Source organism: Balaenoptera ricei, chromosome 8 (genome assembly GCF_028023285.1).
Source record: "Balaenoptera ricei isolate mBalRic1 chromosome 8, mBalRic1.hap2, whole genome shotgun sequence".
Classification (NCBI taxonomy): Eukaryota; Metazoa; Chordata; class Mammalia; order Artiodactyla; family Balaenopteridae; genus Balaenoptera; species Balaenoptera ricei.
This window is the reverse complement of record NC_082646.1, coordinates 77,073,447-77,099,214: the sequence shown is the minus strand read 5'-3', so window position 1 is coordinate 77,099,214 and position 25,768 is coordinate 77,073,447. Positions and strand designations below refer to the sequence as shown.

Genomic DNA, 25,768 nt, shown 5'->3' with positions numbered 1-25,768 from the left:
CAGTTTTTCCTCTTAAGACTTGTTTTTAAGCTTTGTTAAGGACCATCCAGAGTTGCCTTTACTCAAGGGATAGTTTATTCCCGCTACTATGGTCCTTCTGGAATCTCCACTGAATAGAGTCCAGAAAGATGCCCTACTCTAGCTTGTTGAAATTTGAATACCCCACAGCCCTGTGTAAATGCTGGGAAATATTTGGTTCACAACTACTCCAACTGCTTTGCCTGACCTCAGGCATTTCATCCCACATACACACATCTTAGCACTCATCTAAAACTCAAGGGCGTATCTTATGGAGATCTCCAGAGCTCTTTTTCTGACTAGTGTGTACCCCAATACTCTGCCCCAGAGCTTCTGGCTTCTATTCATCAGTACTACCACCAAAGGCTTACTATAGCAGGGTTAAAAAAAAAATTCTTGTAACTGAGGATGACCATATTTTCCTTACTTTGAAATTCCCCTTTCAAACTCTCCGCAGGCTGTGCTATTTTAGGGGAGCCTATTGGCCTTACCATTTAAATATGAGTACACACAATGGCAATGAAAGAAATAGAGAATGTAGATGGTGCCAGAGGGCAACATTAGAATCATAGACCTTCTTCACAGTATTCTGAAAAAGCTGAATCAATTACTCTAAGGATTACTGGGTAAAGAATATTTAGGATTTCAAAATTTCACTAGGCATCAAATAATACTTTGTTGTAATTAGGTAGGAGAAAATTCTAACGCTATCTTAAATCCCCCTCAAGATTAAAACATGAGAGAATTAATATTGCCTTTAGAATTTTAGCATTAAGACAACAAAATGGTTACAGTGAGGAAAAAAAGCAGTATTTTCAATTTTCCCAAAATCAATCCAAATACCAGAGCTAAACAAAAAACAAAACAAAGAAACAGAAATGAGGATGTGTTGGCTTCATCTCAGTTTTGCTGTGCTCTAGCTTTCTAGAGAAAGAGAAAATGACGCCATCAAGGTTTTATTTCCATAGCACTGCAACCTCAAAGTGAAAAAATGACAAGGTGCTGCTTTACTCTAACAGTGTTTATTTGCATCTACTAAATTCCTTTATGCCTCAACAGTGAAATCAAAACCACATTAGAATTTTATGAAATATTTTAAACACAAAGAGAATGATTTAATGACCTCTACTCAGCTTTGTCAAATCTTAACATTCTGCCACAGTTCCTTCAGTTTTGAAAAGAAATAGTTCAGATACATGGCACTAAACCCCCTTTGTAGCCTTCCCTGATCCTACTTCCATCCTTCCCTAAAGGGAACCACTACCATGAATTCAGTGGTTACCATTCTTAAGTGTTGCTTCTTACTTTTACTATGTGTGTGTATACATACAGCTGTTTTACATGTTTTTAAACTTCATATAAATCATATATTGTAGGAATCATTCTGCAAATTTTTGCTCAGTGTTGCTTTTGAGACACAGAAAAACTTTGATGTTGAATATCTTTACAATGAAGTCTGTTCTACATTCAGTTTTCCTACAGTCAGAAGGCTTTCAGTGATGGGACAAGAAGACTTATACATAATAAGCAGTTAAAAAAAAATTCCTAATCAAATTCTAACTTTTGGAGTTAAATGTGTAGGTATGTAAGAACTATAGGTGCTCATGTAAGTGAACAATCAATGAGATGAATGTAGAATTGGATCAGTCTTCAAACACTATGTAAGATTTGAGGAGGTGCACACAGTGGAGAGCATTCTAGACAAAAATATATTTTGAATATAATAACTACTGAATGACATTGTCTTTAATTTATACTTTACTTCTATTGGTGATATTTCTCTTTAGTCACTTGGGAAATGAGAACATTTTCTTTTATTTATATTTGCTACTTAACACGTATTAGCTATTGCTTAAAGAAAAATTTTCTGATTTTGTGGTACTCAAAATAAGAGCTACATAATGTCACATATATTTTAACTGGCAGAAATTAAATTTAAATAAAAGTTTTCTTTAACTTACTTCTTTAATGAAACGATATGCCACCTAAAATTTATATACATGGTAAACTCTAAGAACAACTTATCTTAGTATGTCATATTGCTTCAAATACAGTGGGCATAGAAAAAGTGGTTGTAGAATGAATGAATATTGTTTACTTCAGAATGGATAAGACATTTCCCCCCTTCTTCTTTCTTACCTGCTTTAACTGAAAATGGCTTTTCCAATAGGAATATTGTTTGCTTCCAGTGTGTTTTGGTACTCTGGGGGCCCGTAGAGAACACGACCTGCATTGGTAGAGTTCAAAAGTACCTGATGAAGTACAAGATTTTTAATATCATGGTGCATTAATCTACTACACCAAATACAAGCTCCAACTGCTTACAACAGCAAAATGCTTATGATCAAACACCTCGGGGCACAAAAATAAAATACAATGTATTTCACATAATTAATTCTTATGACACAACTCGTGATACTTACCTTGTTGTGGCAATTCTTCTCAAAATATATATCGAAGTAGCCAGCAAATGCCTGTTTAAAAACAAAGGAATATAAATAATTATTAAACTAATTACATAACAATTGACTATACAGTCTTAAGCCATGGCAAATAAGAAACCATTTCCAATATCAGACACTCTTAAACTTATGGCAGGTCACTATTTTTCCTGGAAAACATGATATTAGTAAAAATAAAGTAATATAATTTGGCTTTTCCCCACAGAAACAACATAATAATAAGGGTAACAAGGCTAATCAAATACTCAGTATATGTTAAATTAGAGAAATGACCGTGGTGGACCACTGAAAGGTGAGAATCTACATGGAGAGAGGCTCATGCGGCCCCTCGCCCATCCAGACTCTTCCACTGAGATGCTGCCATGTGAGTCAAGCCTCCACACAACTGCAGCAGCATGAAAAACCCTAGGAGCAGAACTAGTATGTAAGTCCAGTCCAGACTGCAGAAACACAGACAAGTAAACCTACATGATTTTTTACTTCAAGGCGCTAAGTTTTGGAGTGGTTTGCTAACATAGCACTAAATAACTAAAACATACTCTTTTATATGAAGCCAGCTCATTTAATTTCTTCTCATCTTGTTCATCCAATTTTAAAGCAAAGTACTATGATTATTTTTGTGATGAGATAAATGAAATTTTAAAATATTATGTATTTTTTTCCTGAAAACAAAAACAAGACTATTCAAATTAAACGTATGTGTAGGCAAATACCTAAAGAAGAAACTCCAACGTAACTCTCAGGTTTACTCTAACAGTTTACAAAAAGGCCTCTAGAAGAAATTAACATGTTCAAACAAATAAATAATTTTCACTTATTTTTGTTTAAAATTTAAATGATACCATTCCTTTTTCTTTCACTAGTGGGACAGGCTTGACTTAATCTATTTTAAAACTGGCATTAAATAAAGCTTATAAAGTCTTAAAAACTGGAAACTGATTACTGAAAAATCACTATAAAGCTAATTACTGTACTTTCCTGCTTTTGTTAAGAATGTGGAGTTTTATTGATCCGTAAGGTTAATGTGGATTGGGCCCAAACCAAATTCAATATTTAACCTTGAGGTTCATTATACTTTAGATACCAAGAGAGAATCAAAATACTATATAATTCTGTCAAACTGAAAAACCTGTATAAGTCTCAGACCAATCCCTAAACTGTGTATGTGCAGGAGAGACCCAAAACAGTATAGCAAACTCTTAGAGAATGGAAATGAGATGTGAACCATTGTCTGCCAAGACACTGTTGACAGAACTTATATTTTGACTTCGGATGGACTGCCTGTTAACAACAAACATCAACACTGTCCACATGATTATAACCCAACTAAGAGTCCACAATATCCAGGATACAATCCAATATTACTCAACATACAAAGTCCAGGAAAATGTAACCAACTTTCAAGAGAAAAGACAATCAACAGATGCCAGTGCTGAGATGACCCAGATGCTGGTACTATTAGACAAAGACTTAAAGCAAATAACTATGCTGGTATAAGTTAATAGCAATGATGTAAAAGAAACACACTGAAATGAATCAAAAGATAGGAATTCTCAGTACAGAAATAGAAACTATGAAAAGAGAACCAAATGGAAATTTCAGAACTGAAAAACACTATAACTGGAACAAAAAACTTCCTGGGCTGAATTGCTGAATTGCAGAATGGAGATGATAGAGGGGGACAAGGTCAGTGAATCTGAAGTTAGATCAACAGAAATTATCTAATTTTAAAAAACAAGGGGAAAAGATTGAAATAAAATGCCCAGAGCCTCAGGGACCTGTGGAGCTAACATACACTTAATAGGAGGTCCAGATGGAAAAGAAAAAGATATTGGAACAAAACAAACAAAAACAAACAAAAAAACCTTTCAAAATTCTATATCCAGGAAAAACATCCTTTAGGAATGAAGATAAAATAAATGAATTTTCAAGTGAAGGAATATTAAAAGAATCCATTGCCAACAGGCTTTTTAGAAGACATTTTAAAGGAAGTTCTTCAGGCTGATGGGCAATAATACTGGAAGGAAACCTGAAACATCAAAAATGAGAGAAGAACGATAAATAGTTGGGTAAATATAAAACACTATGTTTCCCCTCTGAATTCCTTTAAGATACCTATGGTTTTTTAATGCAAAAATTATAACATCATCTGGTGGGGTTTTCAATGTATGCACATGTATGCACAAAGATCAGTGCAGGGGGTGGAGGGGTAGGAGGGAGGAAGAATGAAATCCCACCAGTATATACAAGTGTTTATAAAATCTGGAAATAAAGAAGGTTTATTTTTAAGTATCATATGCAAGGCAGAAACTTAATAAAGAAAAATTTAAATTTTAGTAACAAAATTGAAAGATGAATAACAGATCTGAGAGTATTTACAATATAGGTAACAAAGGGTCACTGTCCTTTGTACATTACGCTACTACAAATTAATAAGAAAGCAATACGTCAAAAGAAACTAACAAAAGAAAAGCAGGAAATTTACAAAAGAAAAATCAAATGATTAATAAACATGTTAAAGAAACTGTTTCACCTACTTAGAAAAAAATAAGTAAATTAAGACAACATGATACAATTTTCCTTGATCATGTTGAGGAAAGGATTTTTTAAATGATAATATCTACAATTAGTGGGGAAAGGAGCATTCATGCTGGGAAAGTAAACTGAAATAACCTTTCGAGGGGAATTAAGTAATACGTATTAAAAGATAAAACATCTGTATTAAAAAGAAGTCAGACACAAAATAGTACACACGATGTGATTCAATTTATACACAGGAAATTCAAAGATAGCAAAACTAATTTAGTGTTACAAATCAGAATAGTAGTTATCCTTGCAATACGGGTAGAAACTGGAAGGGGTTACATGATAGGCTCCTGGGTTGCTGGTAATACTCTGTTTCTTAAGTTGAATGCTGGGTATATGGCGGGGTAATCACTTTGTGCAATTTTACCAAACTATACTTACGATTAGTGCACTTTTCTGTTTTCATGCACACAACTAAGATTTCATATAATGTACATACTCATTGATCCAGTAATTAAAAACTTCCAAAAATTAAGTATGTTTGCAAAGATTTAAACATGTCAATTTTAGCCCACATTTTCAACAACAGGTGGTCAGTTAATAAAGCATAAAATCTACAAATAATAGAATACCATTTGGCCATCAAAAGTAATCCTGTAGACAAATATTTACTGATTTTGAAAAATAGTTGTGATATACTATTAGGTGAAAAGAATAATATATATTTATTATGGGCACTTATTCTGTGTTACACAAATGTGAATATATACATCTATATGGAAAGATTTCACCAAGCTATTGAAAGTGGATGATAGATTTGGAATATTCATATTCTTTATGCTTATCTATAATTTACATTTCCCATAAATATGAACAACTTCTGTGATAATAAGTTATTTTTAATAATACTTGAGTTAAATAATCTATAGTATTGCATAGAGAGGCATTCAATTCAACTATTACCTTTGTACATTTCCCTTAATGACTCTCAAAAATCACTCATCTCTGCACCCCAAGGGTTAGGGCAGTGTCTAATATATAGTAGGAACTAAATGAATTTGAAGAAAAAGAATGACAAGTTTTCCCCAACTAGTAATTCTACAAAAAGAACATTTTCAATAACTATTTTTCTTCTCAAAGAAGAGATTAGCAAAAGCAAATTAAGGGAAAGTAGTAGGTAGAGGAGAAAAGGTGTAAACAGAATAGTAACAGTAATAAAAACTATTGAAACTGTATGAAAACATTAAGAAGATTTTTAAAGATTTTAGTAAGTGGGTTTCATGGGGAGACAGTTACATTATAACTATTCTTTAAGTTATACATACGTTTTTATGTATTCCTTATACTCTATGTTACCAAAAAAGAAAGTGGAGGGGAAAAAAAACCCTAGTTAGCTAATAAAACCTTTTGTGAAAACAACAAATTTGGGTTTAAAAAAAGCTCTTACAACATTATCAGAAAATGTGACCTGAGTCTGAAATATATATAAAATACACTAAGTGATAATGTCATATATTTAACTCTGATAAAAAACAGACTGGTAATGTTAATATAGTAGAACACTGCAGAATTATAATTATAGAATATAGGTCTTAACAAAGAGAAGAAGCTGATACACAAGTTTACAACAAAATTTAAAAAATAAAAAGATTTGAGAATACAAAGATATAGAACTGTCTTCCAATCCCCAAATCCAACTATCTATGAAATTTAGTTAAAAATCAAAAAAGAAATTAACCCTTGCCCAGATACCCAAAACTACAGTGAAATATTGAGTAGTTTGGGGGTAACCAAAAAACAGTTTATAAGCCTGAAGACAAATAAATAAAATAAGAAAGAAAAATAAAAATGAAAGACAGCTATTTTATAGTTCCCTCTGAAGTGCATTACAGTATATCCAACTCCTCATGCAGATTTACCCTCCTAATGATGTTTGGTTGAAGGTAGTATTAAAATCAGTTCCATAGCAAACATTAATCAGAAGCATGAGGAGAAGTCAGAAAGAAATTCACCTGGGATTTAAAATTACACGCAGATAATGTACTCATCAGAGAGGCAGCATTCACTTAACTGAGAAAGTGGAAGAGGCTTGCTCTGAAAAACCAAAGGGATTTTCTGGTTTTAAAATGGTATTTACTCTCAAACACAAGCAAGGCCTAAAATGCCACGTTAGGGAAAGGGCTTCCTTTTTTTTTTCCCCCCCTGTATAAATGATCCTTGATAATTAAAATAGATATTAGAAAAAAGAGGAAAAAACCTTAAACTTGAAACATAGTCATATAAACTAGTGGAACTATGATCAGTGTTTTTATTTCTGCAAGGCCATTATAAACAATCAAATATGTCAGCTGATTTGGGGACAAAACTATTCATTTTGTTGCAGAATATAAACATACAACTATTTTTCAATTATAGTTTCACCTCCTTGTTACCATCACTTTGACAGGCTATCTCTAGGTGTTTTAAATGTTAATTTCAATAAACTTACACTCTGTCTGTGGAAGTCATTCAAATACAAGAATAAACAACCACCACAGGAAATTGAAAATGATGACTAATAGGCAATGGTAATGAATAACTGCAGCACAACTTGACATGTGCTTGAAAAAGATCAGATAGGTTTGAAGGCCTGACCACAGAATAAATGTCCCTTTTGTTCCATACATATCTCTAGTCAGGGGCAAAGGGAATGCTAAGGAGAAAAATAAGCATTGAAATCAGTTATCTATAGGAGCTGGGTTAATCTGCAAAGGCAAGGTCACAATGAAACAAATAAAATTTCACTGACTTAAACCACACACCACAGTCAGAAAAATTTTAGTTATAAAAGTCACTTAGACTTAGAGAAAGAATGAGTGGTAATTACGAACAACAGTGATGATGACAGAAGGAAACAGAGTGAAAGAAAAATATACAGTAAATTTCTGGGACAGTTTGATCACGCTTGTAATTTGGTGAGAATCTTCCATAATTACTTTGAAGTACACAGGAAAATAATACAGACATGTAGCTTTATTGTGCATCTTAAATATTCTTAAGTATTAGAACAGAGTTTCACAATGAGCTGTTTGTTTCTGCTTTGTGGATTTCACAAAAAGGAAAAACATAACTCACAGCATTTGTAAATTGAATCATTTGAAAATCTGTTTTAAGCCACTTTTTGCTTTTTCATCCCATACATACAAAGGTAGATGCAGTTCGTTTTATACATGCTCATTTGAAGAACAATGACATGGAATAAAAACGAATTACTTTCTCATGTATTTTGGTGTGATGAGTACTTCTTTAAAGCAGACATATTATGTGTGTATGTAACAGGATGGCAGCCAATGAAATAAGATCAGACTACACCTTATGATGAAGAAGGAAATTAAAAATTATCATTATCACTATCACCTGCAGGGAGTAATTTATCATTTCTGTTCTTCATTGGTATCATGTTCCAACAGCGTGTGGTTACAGCAGATACAATTAGGCAGCTGGCCACAGAAGTAGGAGGATAATGTGCTTTTGATGGAGTTTATCCAAGCATGGAGATAGAGTGCTTGTAATCCATGCAGCAGAATCACTATAACAAAAATACAATTCATTTTTTGTTGGAGTATTTCTTTCAAAATCTTAGTATGGAATTCAAAAGCTAATTGACGATGAGTCTGAAGCAAGTAAAGAAAAAGAAGATACTGCATAAAAAAGATTATACGTTTTAACCTTACATCATTGTCTATAAATCAACCAGATGAAGATACAAATACAGGCCATACAAAGCTGCTGCATAAACAGCATGAACTCTGATGGTGATAACAGGTATTTAAACTAAGAAGACATAATCAACAAAAATGAAAATTACATATTATGATATTCTCCCAATGTTAACAATAGCTTAAATTATAGACTCTTCCCTCTTCAATTAATTTTCTATTTTATCCCAAGAGGAAATTTGCATCTTTTCTTTCTTTCCTGATTCCTCTAGGGAACAATACACGTTAAGTGCCATATACTTCTCAAGGGATATTGCCAAACTGAGTAGTGTTTAGAAATAGATCAAGCAATATGGAAAGCATCAAAACAGACCACAGGTCACAGAATATTTTTAAAAGGTACTTTTGCTGAAAAACTCAACGTAACTAATTTTTGATTTACTTAAAATATTCCCAAATTATAACTGAAATTCCTTTAAAATTTACTTGTATTTCTCCCTTGTAATTTCAAAATTGCTCAAAATTGCTTATGAAAGTGGTTTTACGGAGCAGAAGAGATCACCCCTTCAGAACCTAAAACGTAAATACTTTAATTCTGACGTTCCTTAGATTGATACCTTACGTGGCCTAACTCCTTTACATTTCTTCCTAGCTATAAACACAAGATATTATTATTTTATACATTCAATATTCACTGAGATTTACCAATATTTTCACTTAAAAAAACCTTTTAATGTATAATGGACATGCAGAAAAGTACACAGAAGTGCACACCATGGTGAATTTTCAAACAGAATACAGCTATGAGACCCACACTCAGATCAAGAACCAAAACACCCCAGCACCCAGCAGTCCCCCTAGGCACCTAGCCAACCCTAGGCACCCCCACAGGGTAACTACTACCCTGATTTTTTCCCCCAGCTTTATTGAGATATAATTGACATATAACAATGTGTAACGTAAGGTGTGCCATGTGTTGATTTAAGGCACTAATACATTGCAAAACGATTACCGCCATAGCATTAGCTAAACCCCCATCATATCACATTTTTTTTGTGTGTGATGAGAACATTTAAAATCTAGTCTCTTGGCAACCTTCAAGTATATAATATAGTACTATTAACTATAGTCACCATGATGTACATTGGATCTCCAGAACTTATTCAACTTATAACTAGAAGTTTGTACCCTTGACCAACATTTCCCCATTTCTCCCATCCCACACTCCCTCGTAACTACCATTCTGATCTCTGTTTCTGAGTCTGGTCTTTTTATTTAGGTTCTATGTACAAGTGGTATCAAACAATATTTGTTTTCTTCTGACATTTCACTTAGCATAATACCCTCAAGGTCCATCCATGTTGTGGTAAATGGCAAGATTTCCTTCTTTTTACAGCGGAATAATATTCCATATATGTGTGCGTGTGTGTGTGTGTGTGTATATATATATATATATGTATATGGTATATCTTCTTTGTCTATTCCACTGATGGACACTTAGGTTATTTCCAAATCTTTACTATCATAAATAATGCTGCAATGACCATGGGAGTGCAGATACCTCTTCAAGATCCTGTTTTCATTTCCTTTGGATATATACCTAGAAGTGGGATTGCTGGATCATATGGTAGTTCTATTTTTAATTTTTTCAGGAACTTCCATACTGTTTTCTATAGTAGCTGCAACAATTTACATTCCCACCGAAAGTGCACAAGGCTTCCCTTTTCTCCACATCCTCGCCAACACTTATCTCACTAACTGCCCTGATTTCTAAAACAGATTCATTTTCCCTATTATGCACTTCAACATATATCGTGTAGTCTTTTGTGTCTGGCTAATTTTCTTTATTATTGTTTTTGAGATTCACTTATACTATTGCATATTACCTACGCTGTTATATGGCTCTAAGACATATGTGACTATACAGTTTATTTATCCAATCTACTGTTGACAGGTATTGAGTAGTTTTAAGTTGACACTTTTTTTTTTTTTTTTAATTAATTTATTTTTATTCTTGGCTGTGTTGGGTCTTCGTTTCTGTGCGAGGGCTTTCTCTAGTTGCGGCAAGCGGGGGCCACTCTTCATCGCGGTGCGCGGGCCTCTCACTATTGCGGCCTCTCTTGTTGCGGAGCACATGCTCCAGACGCGCAGGCTCAGCAGTTGTGGCACACGGGCTTAGTTGCTCCGCGGCATGTGGGATCTTCCCAGACCAGGGCTCGAACCCGTGTCCCCTGCATTGGCAGGCAGATTCTCAACCACTGCGCCACCAGGGAAGCCCTACAAGACGCTTCTTGTCTTTATGAAACTTCAGAAGTATAAACTAGGAGATGGAATACTGAAAGAAACCTTGACAGACAGGAAATAGGGGACAAGTAGAAGAAGTGATACACTTTACCTTCCAGGAATGAATAGGATTTTTTTCTGTTTTGAAATGTGAAGTAAAAAAGATGGCTACCACCTCCCCGCCTGAGCCCTTCTAACAACTATCCAACACCTGGGGTGAGAATGAAAAATCTGGTAACATTACTTTTTTTTTTTTGGTCATTTAGGGCTGCAATTTTTCAAAGGTAATTATACTAGTTAGTAGCAGTTACGTGTTTTTTTGATTGTGATCTCTGAATACTGAGTGAGACAATGACTTAACATCTTTCGGGGCCCCCATTCATGGGGTTGGATGCTGAATAAAAGGATGACGAGGAAAAGAGAAAAAAGAAATCAGATTGAATGCTATGGTGCAGACTTTAGGGACAGCCAGGACATATTACTTGTTAAAAGAACGGGCATGCTGTAGTAGCTATGTCACTGTCTTAGTGATCTAGAAAGTAAAAAATGTGACTCTCTGCAAAATTGTAAGAAGAAAGGAGTGATTTTGCTTTGAGAAGCACCTGATTTGCATAAATGCGGCATTTTGAAATAAGGTCTCATTTCTTTAATCCATTAGATATTCAGGGATAGAACAGGTCAAAGAGTTCATTGCATATCTTTGCCTGTAAAGAAACTGGTCTTTAAGATAGTACTGATAGCCAAATCAGTGATGCTTGTTCAATCCTGATGGAGCAAGTAAATCCAATCTATGAAATCACACCATCCTAAATCCCCATAAGGAAATGAATGTTAAAAATAAAACTAAATAAACAACCCTTTCTTTAAAAAGTGTAGCAAGAGAGGAAAGTGAATGGAAATATTAATCAGATCATTTTATGAGCATTTTCTATGTGCCAGGCATAGTGGTAAATGCTTTTATGCACTATCTCATTTAGCACTCAAAATAATACCCAGCAGGTAATTATTGGTGTTATTATCTCCACTTTTTAGATAAAAATTTGAAGTTCAGAGAAGTTAAATACCTCTTCTAAAGTCATACTGGTAAACTTGGCCTGCTGGCTTTAAAGCTTGAAGTTTTTTTTTGGTTTTGTTTGTTTTTAATAAATTTATTTATTTATTTATTTATTTATTTTTGGCTGTGTTGGGTCTTTGTTGCTGTGCGCAGGCTTTCTCTAGTTGCAGTGAGTGGGAGCCACTCTTCGTTGCAGTGCACGGGCCTGCCACTGTCATGGCTTCTCTTGTTGCGGAGCACAGACTCTAGACGTGCAGGCTTCAGTAGCTGTGGCACGTGGGCTCAGCAGTTGTGGCTTGCGGGCTCTAGAGCACAGGCTCAGTAGTTGTGGAGCACGAGCCCAGCCACTCCGCGGCATGTGGGATCCTCCCCGGCCAGGGCTTGAACCCGTGTCCCTTGCATTGGCAGGCAGATGCTTAACCACTGCACCACCAGGGAAGCCCAAAGCTTGAAGTTTTTAACCACAGTGCTAGATTACCACTGTTTAAACTTTCCTCTTTGATTTAAATTATTTTTAGAAAACTCCCTTCTATTTCAAGACTGGTCCTTTTCTCATCTAGTCTTCTAAATAAGAAAAAGATAGACTGATTTAGGTAAACAGGTATATACAACAAAAATTTATTTTTCCAATCCTTGACTCATCTTTGCATGTGGACTGATCTCTCCTGTGAATACATCCATATACCTCAGATGTCTGGAAATACTAATAAGTACTTTAGGATTTTTAGAAGATCTGAATGCCAATATTTACGATGGTTTCTGCCAGAGCATAAGTCAAAGGGAATCTGAACTGAGAAAATTACTTCCTTATAGGTCATTATTCCAGTGATAACTGCCTGAATCAGAGAGGAAAATACCTGGTCAAACTCATTTACTATCACAACCTAATAATGCTAATTGGCAGCCTCTGAGATAAGGCTGGGGAGAACTTCCCTGACATCGTTAATCAAGAGTCCACTATTATTGATTATTTGATTTTTATGCTTATTGCTGTGCTTAAGATAAATATTTCAGTCGGGCTTGAGTTTGATTATTTCTCTCATAAATTTATTCTGACCCTGGGCATTGCTGACTTTAAGCATGACCCTATACCTATCTAAAACTAATTATGATCGTAATGTAGCTTAAGAATTTCAACATTCCACTCAACTTGTATTTCAGAACAACTGATGTTCAAATCCTTTTATAACATAACTCAATAGGTGGCTTCAGAATCAATTTTAATGAATTTTTTAAAATGCAGATTCAGAAGTGTCATTTACAGCATGGCTTTCAAAAGAGGATAAAGCATAGGAATCTCTGTTGACTCCAAGGACAAGATGTCTTACTCAACTTCAGGGTTCCTCATTTTGTGGACTTCTGCATTCTCTCTGCGTAGGTTAAATAATAGTTAAATACTGCAGGTGATTCTTCCCACTATTCTACTCAATAAACATATACCTCAAAGTTAATATGAAGTGGGAAAGATATATTTTTAAAAATTAAGTTTTTCTTAATGGTATGTTTCCAAGGAGAGAGAACAAAAGTAGGTAAGGGGGCAACTAAACATGGAGAATGGGTTGAAGAAATCCAGATTTTAAAAGGTTAAAATCCTTAGGGGTCCAGTTTAAAAGGATGGACCCTCTGTGGCTGGGAAAAATGAAAAATAAGACAGGATTAAGTGGAAGTGTCCAAAATTTTGTAGGTAATGCATAGGGTACACCTGGACTTTAACCAAATCTCAAAAATATCAGAACTAGCTAGAATCCCTTTAAATATGAGACAAAGCGTTCTTTTACAGTAGATCATATATTATATAGAGGATAAGTCACATATTGGAAAAATCTCAGATAATCAAAATCACTCAGGAAAACCCCTTAAGGTTTTGCACTGGAGACTGAAATATAAACCATCGCTCAATATGTTCAATACCAGTTCTTCTGGCAATGGCACAAATCACCATTTCTTTGGTTGGGCTCCAGATAAAGCAGATGGCTTGCAGAGTGCCATGTTGTATTAAAAATACAGCAGTCCCCACTTATCTGCTGTTTTCCGTTCTTCGGTACCAGTTACCCATGAAAATATTAAATGGAAATTTCCAGAAATAAGCAGTAAGTTTTAAATTCCATGACCTTCTGAGTAGTGTGACAAAACCTCACGCCCTCCTGCTCCATCCCGCTCAGGTTGAGAATCACCCCTTTGTCCACAGTATCCTTGCTGTTTATCCTACCTACCCGTTAATCCACAGTATCCACAGTATCCTTGCTGTTTATCCTACCTACCCGTTAATCACTTCAGTAGCCAACTCGGGTATCTGATCAATTGTTGAGTAAACCTTATTGTACTTAGTAATGGCCCTGAACTCCAAGAGTAGTGATGCTGGCAATTTGAACATTCTCTTATTGTGTCTAATTATAAATTAAACTTTATCACAAGTATGTATATATAGGAAAAATCACAGTGTATATATAGAGTATGGTACTATCCTTGATTTCAGGCATGCACTGAGGGTCTTGGAATGTGTATAAGGCTGACTACTGTATATACCTTTAGAGGCAAGAATCACATGCAGTCCAGCAAGATGCTCATACTACAGAAATACTTGGAAGCGGAAGATAACTAAAGAAACAGCAGATGTGTTTCCCACCTCAGGCTCATTTTGGGGCACATATTCATTAAGTAAAATGGAGGGTAGTATCATCTGCACTAATTAGACCATTAATTCTCTCATGGACTCTTTTTCTTCTACCTGAATAGCTAATTTGGATCAAGTTCTATTTGCACATGACGCTACTCCCTTGGATTTGCCTACCAAAAAAAAAAAGGAAGAGAGAGAGAGAAAAGAAAATTTTTAGAGCCTATTAACCTCAAGAAGTAGCACAGGTTAGAAAATACATCCTAGTTCAAGAGTGATTTTATGATTGCCTATACTTCTTTGATTCTACTGTCATATATCTGTCATATATCATATGTGGACAGAATATGTCACAAGTCTGACTTGACAAGACAGACCACAGAAGAGTATTCTAATTTCCACTGAACATCACTACTTACATATCTCAAAGGTATTTCAAATTCAACATACTAATAAATGAGCTTCTTATCCTCACCTCTAAACCTGTTCTTCCAGGTTTCTTTGTCTTACAAAATAGTACCATCATTCTTCAAATTGTAAAAGCGAGAAACCTTGCAGTCTCCACTGTGACCTCTTTCCTTCATCTCTCATTATCTAATCCATGCTCAAGTCCTGGCAATTTTACCTTCTAGATAGCTCTCAAATACATCCACTTTTCTCCATCTCCACTAAAACTACCTTTGTGCAAGTCACTGTCATTTCTTGCCTGAGGTACTGTAATAGCTGACTCATAGGCCTCTCATATCCACTCTGGTCTCCTAATTGTTCTCCACATTCCAACCATGAACCTTCTCAAGTGCCCTTCAGGTCGTATCACTCTCTTTAAAAAACTTCAATTATTTCCCACTGGTCTAAGGAAAAAAACAAATAGCACAGGTGCTAAATGATCTGGACAGCTTGCCACCCTCCTTCAGCACTGGTCTACATGTGCCAGCCATGCTGGGCTTCTTTCAGTTCCTTTTACTCACCAAGCTTCTGACCACCGGATGTCCTTTTTTGGTTTGTTCTTTAAGAACTTTTAAACTGAAATGTTATGTACATGCAAAAAATAGAGATTTTTTTTTAGCCAATGTGAGAATCATTTAAAAAATGTTTTATTGAAGAATACAAGTATAAAATATAAAACACACACATAAAAGTGAGGAAATCACTGACTGAGCACAGTGAACTTTTACAAAGTGAACACACTCAACCACTACCTAGATCAAGATACAGACCACTCTCAAGACCCCAGAGCTTCTATTATTCCCCTTCCAATCCAATGATTAAATCCTCCCACAAAATGTAACCACTATTCTGATGTTTACCACCATTATACTAGTTTAGCTTGTTATGGAAATTTAAAGACAGAAACGTTTCTGTATCTGGCTTTTTTTTCCTTTTTTCATGAATGCTGTATTCATGAAATTCATCCATGTCATAGTGTATAGTCAAGATCACCTTTTTTTCCCACTGATGTATATTATTCCATAAATATACTGCATGTATTTATCCATTCTACTATTGATGAATGTTTGGCTTACTTCTAGTTTAGGGATCTAATGAGCAATGCTGCAATGGACATTCTTGTACCTGTCTTTTTGGTGAATATATGAAGGTATTTCTAAGAGTGAAAAGGTTAAGCCATAGGGTAAGCATGTGTTCAGCCTTGGTAGCTACAGCAGATAGCTGTGTTTTATAGAAGCAACTTAGCACAGTACATTTGCCTCATCACTCTTAGGCATTTCTTAGAATATTGTCATTAGTATGATCCTTTAAAAAGATCCGACTATGAAAAACTTCAAACATATACACAATTATAGAACCTCTGAGTACCTATCACCTATATTCAACAGTGACCAGTATTTGGCACATTTGCTTCATCTATTCTCCCTCTGCCCCGTGCCCCTCTTTTTGCTGAACTGTCTTGAAGCGAATGCCTGACATCATGTCACTTCTCCCCTACCTACTTGTTTACGACTCTAAAAAATATGAACATTTCCTTATATAACGAAAATGCCTTTATCACATATAACCAAATTCTCATTAATTCTTTGGTATTATCTAATAGCCACAAAGTGAATGTTAATATCTGTCTCCCCCATTAATGCCTCATGAATAGAGGCATTAATGGCTTATTATTATATTCCCAATGCCTTGCAGCTCTTAACATGTAATACTATTCAATAACCAGTTCCTGGAAATAAAGAGATTTAAGTATTCTCAACACCATCTAAGTCTAACTCCAAAGGTTCAGGTTTCAGAAGAGAGAAGAAAGTTCAGGACCAGGCTCTAGACTGTATGGCTATTCATTTAAGTAGAAACCTAAAACTGACTGTAGAGGTGGAGTCTTACAATTAGAAATGCTCTCCCTCCGAGACATAAAATTTACTTAACGAAGCCTGTTAAAATATATACCAGATGTCCCACTAAAATCTATGATGCAAGTTCAAGACAAATCTTACTATTTCTAAGCAGCACAGATGTGTTTTAATAGTTTCTTTAGTTGATTAGCTTTGAAAGGTCAAAATTACGTCAATTTACACCCAAAAGTACTAAGAACTGATTTAATACCAAGGAATGAGTTTAAAATTAGTAGGCTTCGACTGTCAGAGATTTTTCAAAAAGCTTTGAAAGAAGAGTTAAAGAACACAACTGCAAAGAAATGGGCTCATTTTGATGTTTCTTCTTAAGTCATCAGAAAAATTTAAAGCTTAATTAAAACGCAAAATGAAAACAAGGAGTACTATGAGTACTCCTTGAGAATCAGGAAAGTCTGAATGGTAAACACTTGAAAGTTTCTTTTAATAACATTTGCATTAGCCTTAAAAACTGTAACTCAAGACTTGTTCTGATTCCATCCAAAGCTAAATATCAGTGCCTCTTAAATATCTGTTTCTACCATTTATCAAGTATATCATTTTTTAAAAAAAAAAAAAGAAAAAAGGCTTCCCTGGTGGCACAGTGGTTAAGAATCTGCCTGCCAATGCAGGGGATGCAGGTTTGAACCCTGGTCTGGGAAGATCCCACATGCCACGGAGCAACTAAGCCCGTGCGCCACAGCTACTGAGCCTGCGCTCTAGAGCCCGCAAGCCATATCTACTGAGCCCATGTGCCACAACTACTGAAGCCCACGTGCCTAGAGCCCGTGCTCCGCAACAAGAGAAGCCACTGCAATGAGAAGCCTGCGCACCGCAAGGAAGAGTAGCTCCCGCTCGCCACAAGTAGAGAAAACCCGCGCGCAGCAACAAAGACCCAACACAGACAAAAATAAATAAATAAATACAAATCTATTAAAAAAATAATAAAAGAAAAAAAAAAATGAGAATTGAGAGGTATCATTAACTTTTGTTTATTTTCATTTACTTTTCCTAACTTAAAAAAAATCCTAAATGTGTAAACCCAGATTTATTTTCTAGATTGGGCTTTTAAGATAATGCATTCAGGGACTTCTGTTTCTAGTAGGGTATATTTGCAAAAGACCCTCTCCTTACTCTGATGCAACAACAACAACAACAAAAAATTGGGTAAAGTAAACAATTACATTTTTCACTAAAACCATCAAAAAGCCTTGGATGCAAATAAGTCTAAATAAACTATTTCCAGAGAGGAATGAGCCCTTCCCAACTGAGCAGACAGAAACAGTTGCTGTCACCTGAGAGCGTCTATCCAATGCTGGGGCAATGGATGCGCAAAGCAGTAAAAATGCCACAGGCACAGGAACCTTGCTGGGATAAGGAAAACCCAACCAATTTTTGACGGCCAGGTCTGGGCTAGTATGGTGCACTGGAATTTGGAGAATCCTGAAAGGGATGGCTAGTCGTCTCTGCAAACTAAGAAGGTAGATGAAGCTGGTGCTTGTAGGACGAAACAGGAAGAAAGGTTTTCTTGCAGTGTTTAGATCTCAAAGCCAAGAGCATCTGCAGCCACACAGTTCACTGTCACCATTAGCATGGTGTTACTATTCAGCTCTCTGCTATTCCACAAACTCTTGCCCAGAAAGATGAGGTGGTTTGTTTCAGGCACCTCAAGAAAACCCATTTATATGAACAATAAACTTTTCAGCTAAATCTGAGAGTAAATACGCACCACCCTCTTCTCAAAAGCAGATGGCTCAACTACACTGTTTACTCTTCAAAACTCACTCTGAAACCCACCCCTCACTGTGTCTGCGGTCAACTGAAAAAAAAAAAAAAGCTCAACGTGAGAGTTGTGAGTTGTTTTATTTGGGGCAAAATGAGGACTCTAGCCCAGGACACAGCATCTCGGATAGCACTGAGGAACTGCTCCGAAGAGGGAGCAACTAATCTCTGACGAAGATTAGTGACCTAATCCTTGTAAAGGCAGACAGCAAGTGACAATTTTTAGTTGGCACTACCAATTCTCAACTAGATCATTAACTATGCCAAATCCAGATCAGGACCTTTCCTCTCCCCTCTAATCCCTTGCTCTGCATTGACAGACCCTCTGAAAATCAGATCTCTCAAACCTCATAAATATCCTGACTCTGTTTTTCTCCCTAAACTCAGCTTTATTTTGATGGTCTTTCCAAGAAGTTGGCAAGAGGGAGAGGCCTAATCTTATGCTCAAATCACAGTAAATTAACTGCAGTGGTACCCAGCCCTGATCAAGCTCAACTCCAGATTAGATAAAAGGGATCAGGCCGTCATCCTAGCTACCAGAGGTAAGTGGAAGCCTGTCTAGGAGAAGTATTACTTACATAAGACTGTACTATCTTTTATACAATGTCTAGCATAAAATATAAAGTTATGAAATATGAGAAGAAATAGGAAAATGTGACCACAGTCAAAAGAAAAAAGCAACAGAAGTAGAATCGCAGGTGGCTCATAGAACTAGCAAACAGATCTTAAAAGAATTATTATAAATATGTTAAGGAATTTAGGTAAAAAGATTGACCAAAGTGGTTAAAAAGATGAAAAATAATAACTCAATCAAAATAGAAATTCTACAACTAAAACACATGATATTTAAAATGAAAATATTTATTGGCGACCTTAACAACAGAAAGAATACAGGTGAAGAAAAGACCAGTGAATTAAAAAATAAGTGAATAGAAATTATCCCAAAATGAACTTCCTACATGGCTACCATACTTTAGCTTTTCTGTCAATCTTTTCATCCTTGGAAACAGAATAGGCTTCCTTGTTTAAAACACAAATCTTTTTTTTTTTTTTTGAGAGAGAGGTAAAGTTTTTTTTCTTCGTCATGAAATCTTGGCTGTAAAATCTGATTACCAACTATAATTTTTCCACCAGAAAAATACCTCACTTCTGTGCTCTCAATCCCAGACTACCCTGTTAATATCTCTATATTCCTATCTTTATTATTCATACTAAAATGTTGTCAGTACCTGTGTCCTCTCACTTAAGTGCCTTTTCAGGACAGAGTATAGTTTTATTTGTTTTGTTTTGTGCCCACAGATTTCAGACAAGTATCTGGCACATAGTCAGCATTTAATATTTGTTTAACAAACTGAAATGTCTGTTAATATAAAATTTTACATTATTATAAAGATTTTAAAAGTTATGATAAAAATTAAATAGCTCTCAAATGTCACTGAACTCATATTTATGCACTTTTATAAAATCTAAAATATAAGAGGTTTTTAAATACAAGTATTGAAAAAGTCTGATATTTTTTACTTAATCCACTGGTTCATCTTTAACAACTGCAGTAAAAGAAAAATGGCTAGAAAAAATAATATTCTTTGTTAAATGAGGCTTAAAATCATATTAAGGAAAGTTTATACAAACTGAACATTGCTGTACAGTCATTATTCTAGTGCACACTAATAGAGAGGCAGAATAAAAGACAGAAAATATAATGCTGAAATTAAGATAGAAAAATGATTGCTTTAAGAGATGATGTATCAAATAAAAAAAATCTTTACATGTCAAAGACATTACATATGTGGGCATGTAATCTGATAAAACTGTCTTAAATATTTTCATTCTTAAGGTAAACAACTCATTTTTATATAAAAGGAAGTATGAGAAGTCATTTAATGTATACCAAGGATTATGAAAAGGATGCTTGTCTATATCTTTAAGGAGCTTATACAGACAGATGCCAATATAAATGCTGCTGGAACAGAGTAAGAGAACATTACACAATTACATAAATGACATTAAAAAATAAGCCATAACTCACAAGATAAAACACACTGGTTCTAAATCGTATAGCCTTAAATCATTTGCTTTTGAACACCTATAAACTTTCCATAAAAATAATGGACTTTATTCTTCATTTACTGCAAGGTTAGACAGGCTGATAGATAGGAAGCCAGTTGCTAACTAAAGCTTCGTACCATCATAAAAGCAAAGGTGATTTGACCTTAACTGTCAATAATATCAACTGATACAGTAAAAAATGGTCAGAAAATTGCTATGTATGTGTTACTAGTATTCACTGGAAAATTATCCTTCAACCATTATAGACAACCAAGACTCAAACATTTACATATAAGTATCACATCATGTTAAATTCCCCAAAACATAAAGTTTGCTAATGCAAACCATTAAATTAGAAATGCTATCAAATTTCTTCTGGGCTGTATGTGTGTGTGTCTGTGTGTATGTTGGTGGAGGAAACTGCAAAGAAAAGATATTTTTCCATTAAAGGCTCCAACACACTTGAGAAAGCCATCTAAAAGCACTATCAGTCTATAGCACACATGCGATCGAAATTAAATTCAAAGAGGGTGTTCTAAGCATCCTGTTAGTTTGAAAAATCCAGTTTCCTTCAATATTTTAATTAGGCCACAAATTTAGAATCTCATTAAGAAATAAATGGTTATGCATATATTTCAAATGGGCTTAACTATTCAGAGAAATTGTCCATCTTACTTTTTAGCTATTCATTCAAGTTTCAAGCACAAGAAAGCAAGCATTTAATATATTTGAAGGTTTGTACTTAGCAGTACAAAACTGGATATCTTTTTCTTCACTCTAAGAAAGCCTCACCTCTTCCTCCCCAAAGTAACTTTCTCCATCACTTTACCAGGCATTGTTTTTTATTTCCCATATTTCCATTAATTCTTCTGATTATGTAATGGAGAAACAAAGTTCCAATTAGGCACTCATCCTCTTAATACCTTTGCTAATGGATTATTCCCAAGTAACCAGGCAAAAAATCTAAAAAGTAGCCGCAGAGACTAGGCTTGCATAATAGCTCCAGACGGCTGGCAGGGTAGAGTGTAAGGAGCTGGCACAACGTCAAAGAGCAAAAGACAGCTGGAGCAGGTACGGGTGGGTGGCTGGAATTCACAGACAATGGAAATGTAATAAACGCACTAGGCCACAAATCTTACTCATGTCAGGCTCATGTTAGAGGACGCATACTGGGAAGGAAAGGAAGGTTTTTTTTTTTTTTTAAATTATTTATTTATTTATTTATTATTTATGGCTGTGTTGGGTCTTCGTTTCTGTGCGAGGGCTTTCTCTAGTTGCGGCAAGTGGGGGCCACTGTTCATCGCGGTGCGCGGGCCTCTCACTATCGCAGCCTCTCTTGTTGCAGAGCACAGGCTCCAGACGCGCAGGCTCAGTAATTGTGGCTCACGGGCCTAGTTGCTCCGTGGCATGTGGGATCTTCCCAGACCAGGGCTCGAACCCGTGTCCCCTGCACTGGCAGGCAGATTCTCAACCACTGCGCCACCAGGGAAGCCCGGAAAGGAAGGTTTTAAGAAATATAGATGATTAATCAAACAACTATAAGCTTACTCTGAAAGGGTGAAGAAAACATTTTCAAAGAGCTCCTTTTTCTCTGCTGCAAAGAGGATGGGATATGGGACTTATTGTATCATATAAATCTGTCAGTCCTATCCCTGAGGAAGAGCACATTGTGATCATACACATTCTCTTTCTCTCTCCCTCCCAACAACTGTTGGACTATTGGCCAGGAATAAGATTTTTCAGATCTGTTTCAAAAGTGGAACAATGCAACCTCCTTTCTTTCACACCTGGAAGAACACGTTCATAAGGTTTCTCAATGTTCCTTTAATAGTTTGTACAATCCCACCAAGAAGGGTCAGGAAAGAGTAAGGATATTTCACAAAACATTATAGTGATTTATTTTTTTCTTCACCCATAAAATGGGAATACTAGGATCCACTTCAACTAGTTATTATGAAGACTAAATGAAATAATGTTTTTAAAGTGATTAGCACATTGCCTGACATACAAATGTTCAATGACTGTTAGATATTATCACCACCACCATCAGAAGATAATTTATATTGACTATTTGACAGAATAATATCAGAAGAGTTAGCATAAATGTTACGTACTAAAATTTATCTGTTCAATACCTGGCATGCAGCCAACAAATATGGTTTGAAACTATACATTCCTCTCAAGGTAAATTATAGAACTATGTTATTCAGCAGTGATCAGACACATACAAGTCCCTGCCAATCTCCTGCCACCTTCCTCTCAAACTCCAGGCCAACCTCATTTCCAGACTTTTCTACTAAAATCATTCAGGCAAGCTGGGAATAAAAATGTACTTCTAAAAGGCTCTTCACAGATATGGAACTCTGACTGCACATGCAGCACCATCTATTTGATACATTATTTCTCAACATAAACACTGTAATTACAATCTTTGGATTAAACAGACTTTACCAGTTTTTTTTCTTGTTTTGTTTCTTTCTATTTTACTCTTTAAAACATACAGAATGAAAACTAAGATCACCAAAGGATAAATACAATTTCTTTTAACATAAAGCTTCTGGTACTCCATCCCAAATAATAGGAAATAGAAAAAATTCTATACAGGTATCTCCTGTTTTTCAAAAGTTCACTTTACACCATGTCGCTTTTACGAAAGACCTACATTAGTACCTATTTTCCCTAACAAAGAAATTTGAAAAGGATTTTTGTTTTTACGAAGAAAGGCGAAAAGCAAAAGTAGCATTCAGTGTTTGTTTTTCAGCGCGCGCCCCCAGGAGCAAGAGTAGCACTGCCACACTCCTTCCCCAGGAACTACGCTCAGCATCTCAGCATCGAGCCACCAGAGCTTTGAACTGTGTCTGCACTTTATTTCAATTTATTTTATCCACTGTTAGCAAGATGTGTCCTAAGGTAATTGCTTCTTCACTTTACGCCATTTCATCTTACGAAAGGTTTCGTAGGAATGCTCTACTTTCAGACAGCGGGGGAATCCAGTATACGTGTTATGAAACTCTTTCTCCAGCATAACACCACTGTAGCTAAAACTACTTTCCAAGATTTCCTGTAACTAGGGTACCACATGACCTGCGTTTAGCTAAGCAGAGGTGCGGAATGAAGATCTGTAGGGAGGAACTGGACAGCAGGAGTTGGGGGTGGGGTGTGGGGGGACTAGAACAGGATGGTGGTGAGGGTTTCATTCATCTGGGGTTGTCAGTGGTGGCTACCAGTTACCGAGTGGCATTGGGGGTTACAGGGCCTGCAGTGGTGAAGACAGTTTTTGTAGCAGGCCAGTTCTAAGGTGTGGTTCTAGAAGTTGTTTCTGGAAGTTCAAAATGCTGCCTGTTCTTTTAGCTCTCCCAATGTGTCTGGAAATCCTCCTATTCCCTTTAGTAAATCCCTTTCTGCTTAAACAAGCTGATTTGGATTCTGTTATCCGAAACTAAGAACACCGACCAATACCCAGAAAATAAAAAACATTTCAATGAAACTCAATAAACTCATCTATATAAAGTTCAGAAATATGCACAACTAAAAACATTTTTTCAGATCTTCACCACAGTTTTACATTTGCTCTACTTTGACTTATGTGGAGGTCACTGCAAGTAGATTTGAAATAATATAATTTAACAGTACTGGTAATATGACAAGTAATTTCTAAGATTCCCTTATAGATCAATCAATTGTCATTAAACAAGAGGTCTTTTGTAGACAGTCTCTTCAGCAAGTGGTTTTGGGAAAGCTGGACAGACAGCTGCATGTAAATCAATGAAGTTGATTTACACCATACACAAAAATAAACCTCACACCATACACACAAAAAAACTCAAAATGGCTTAAAGACTTAAACATAAGACCTGACACCATAAAACGCCTAGAAGAGAACATAGGCAAAAACATTCTCTCGCATAAATCGTACCAGGGTTTCCTTAGGTCAGTTTCCCAAGGCAATAAAAATAAAAGCAAAAATAAACAAATGGGACCTAATCAAACTTATAAGCTTTTGTACAGCAAAGGAAACCATAAACAAAACAAAAAGACAACATACGGAATCAGAGAAAACATTTGCAAATGATGCGATTGACAAGGGATTAATTTCCAAAATACACAAAGAGCTCATACAACTCAACAACAAAAAAACAAACAACCCAATCGAAAAATGGGCAGAGGGCCTAAATAGACATTTCTCCAAAGAAGACATACAGATGGCCAACAGGCACATGAAAAGATGCTCAACATCACTAATTATTAGAGAAATGCAAATCAAAACTACAATGAGGTACCACTTCACACCAGTCAGAATGGTCATCATTTAAAAAAATCTACAAATAACAAATGCTGGAGAGGGTGTGGAGAAAAGGAAACCCTCCTATACTGTTGATGGGAACGTAAATTGGAGCAGTCACTATGGAAAACAGTATGGAGGTTCCTCAAAAAACTAAAAATAGGGTTGCCTGGAGAGGGTGTGGAGAAAAGGAAACCCTCCTATACTGTTGATGGGAACGTAAATTGGAGCAGTCACTATGGAAAACAGTATGGAGGTTCCTCAAAAAACTAAAAATAGGGTTGCCATATGATCCAGCAATCCCACTCCTGAGCATACTTCCAGGCAAAACTATAATTCAAAAAGATACATGCACCCCAATGTTCACAGCAGTATTATTCATAATAGCCAAGACATGGAAGCAACTTAAATGCCCACTGACAGACGAATGGATAAAGATGATATGGTGCATGTATACAATGGAATACTACTCAGCCATAAAAAAGAATGAGATAATGTCATTTGCAGCAACATGGATGGATCTAGAGATTATCATACTAAGTGAAGTAAGTCAGACAGAGAAAGACAGATACCATATGACATCACTTATATGTGGAATCTAAACTATGACACAGATGAACTTACCTACGAAACAGAAACAGACCTGCAGACATAGAGAACA

The 25,768-nt window shown here is 35.7% G+C and overlaps 1 protein-coding gene across 2 annotated transcripts in view; it reads right to left on the bottom strand.

The window, feature by feature from the left end:
* PRMT3 (protein arginine methyltransferase 3) overlaps nucleotides 1-25,768 on the bottom strand; it is a 135,827-nt gene that overhangs the window by 16,343 nt on the left and 93,716 nt on the right. For both annotated transcript variants that reach the window (XM_059929595.1, XM_059929596.1), the window contains exons 14-15: nucleotides 2,442-2,492; nucleotides 2,158-2,245 (exon numbers count right to left, since the gene is read on the bottom strand). In XM_059929595.1, the coding sequence (XP_059785578.1) occupies nucleotides 2,158-2,245; nucleotides 2,442-2,492 (139 nt within the window). The remainder of the gene's footprint in view (nucleotides 1-2,157; nucleotides 2,246-2,441; nucleotides 2,493-25,768) is intronic.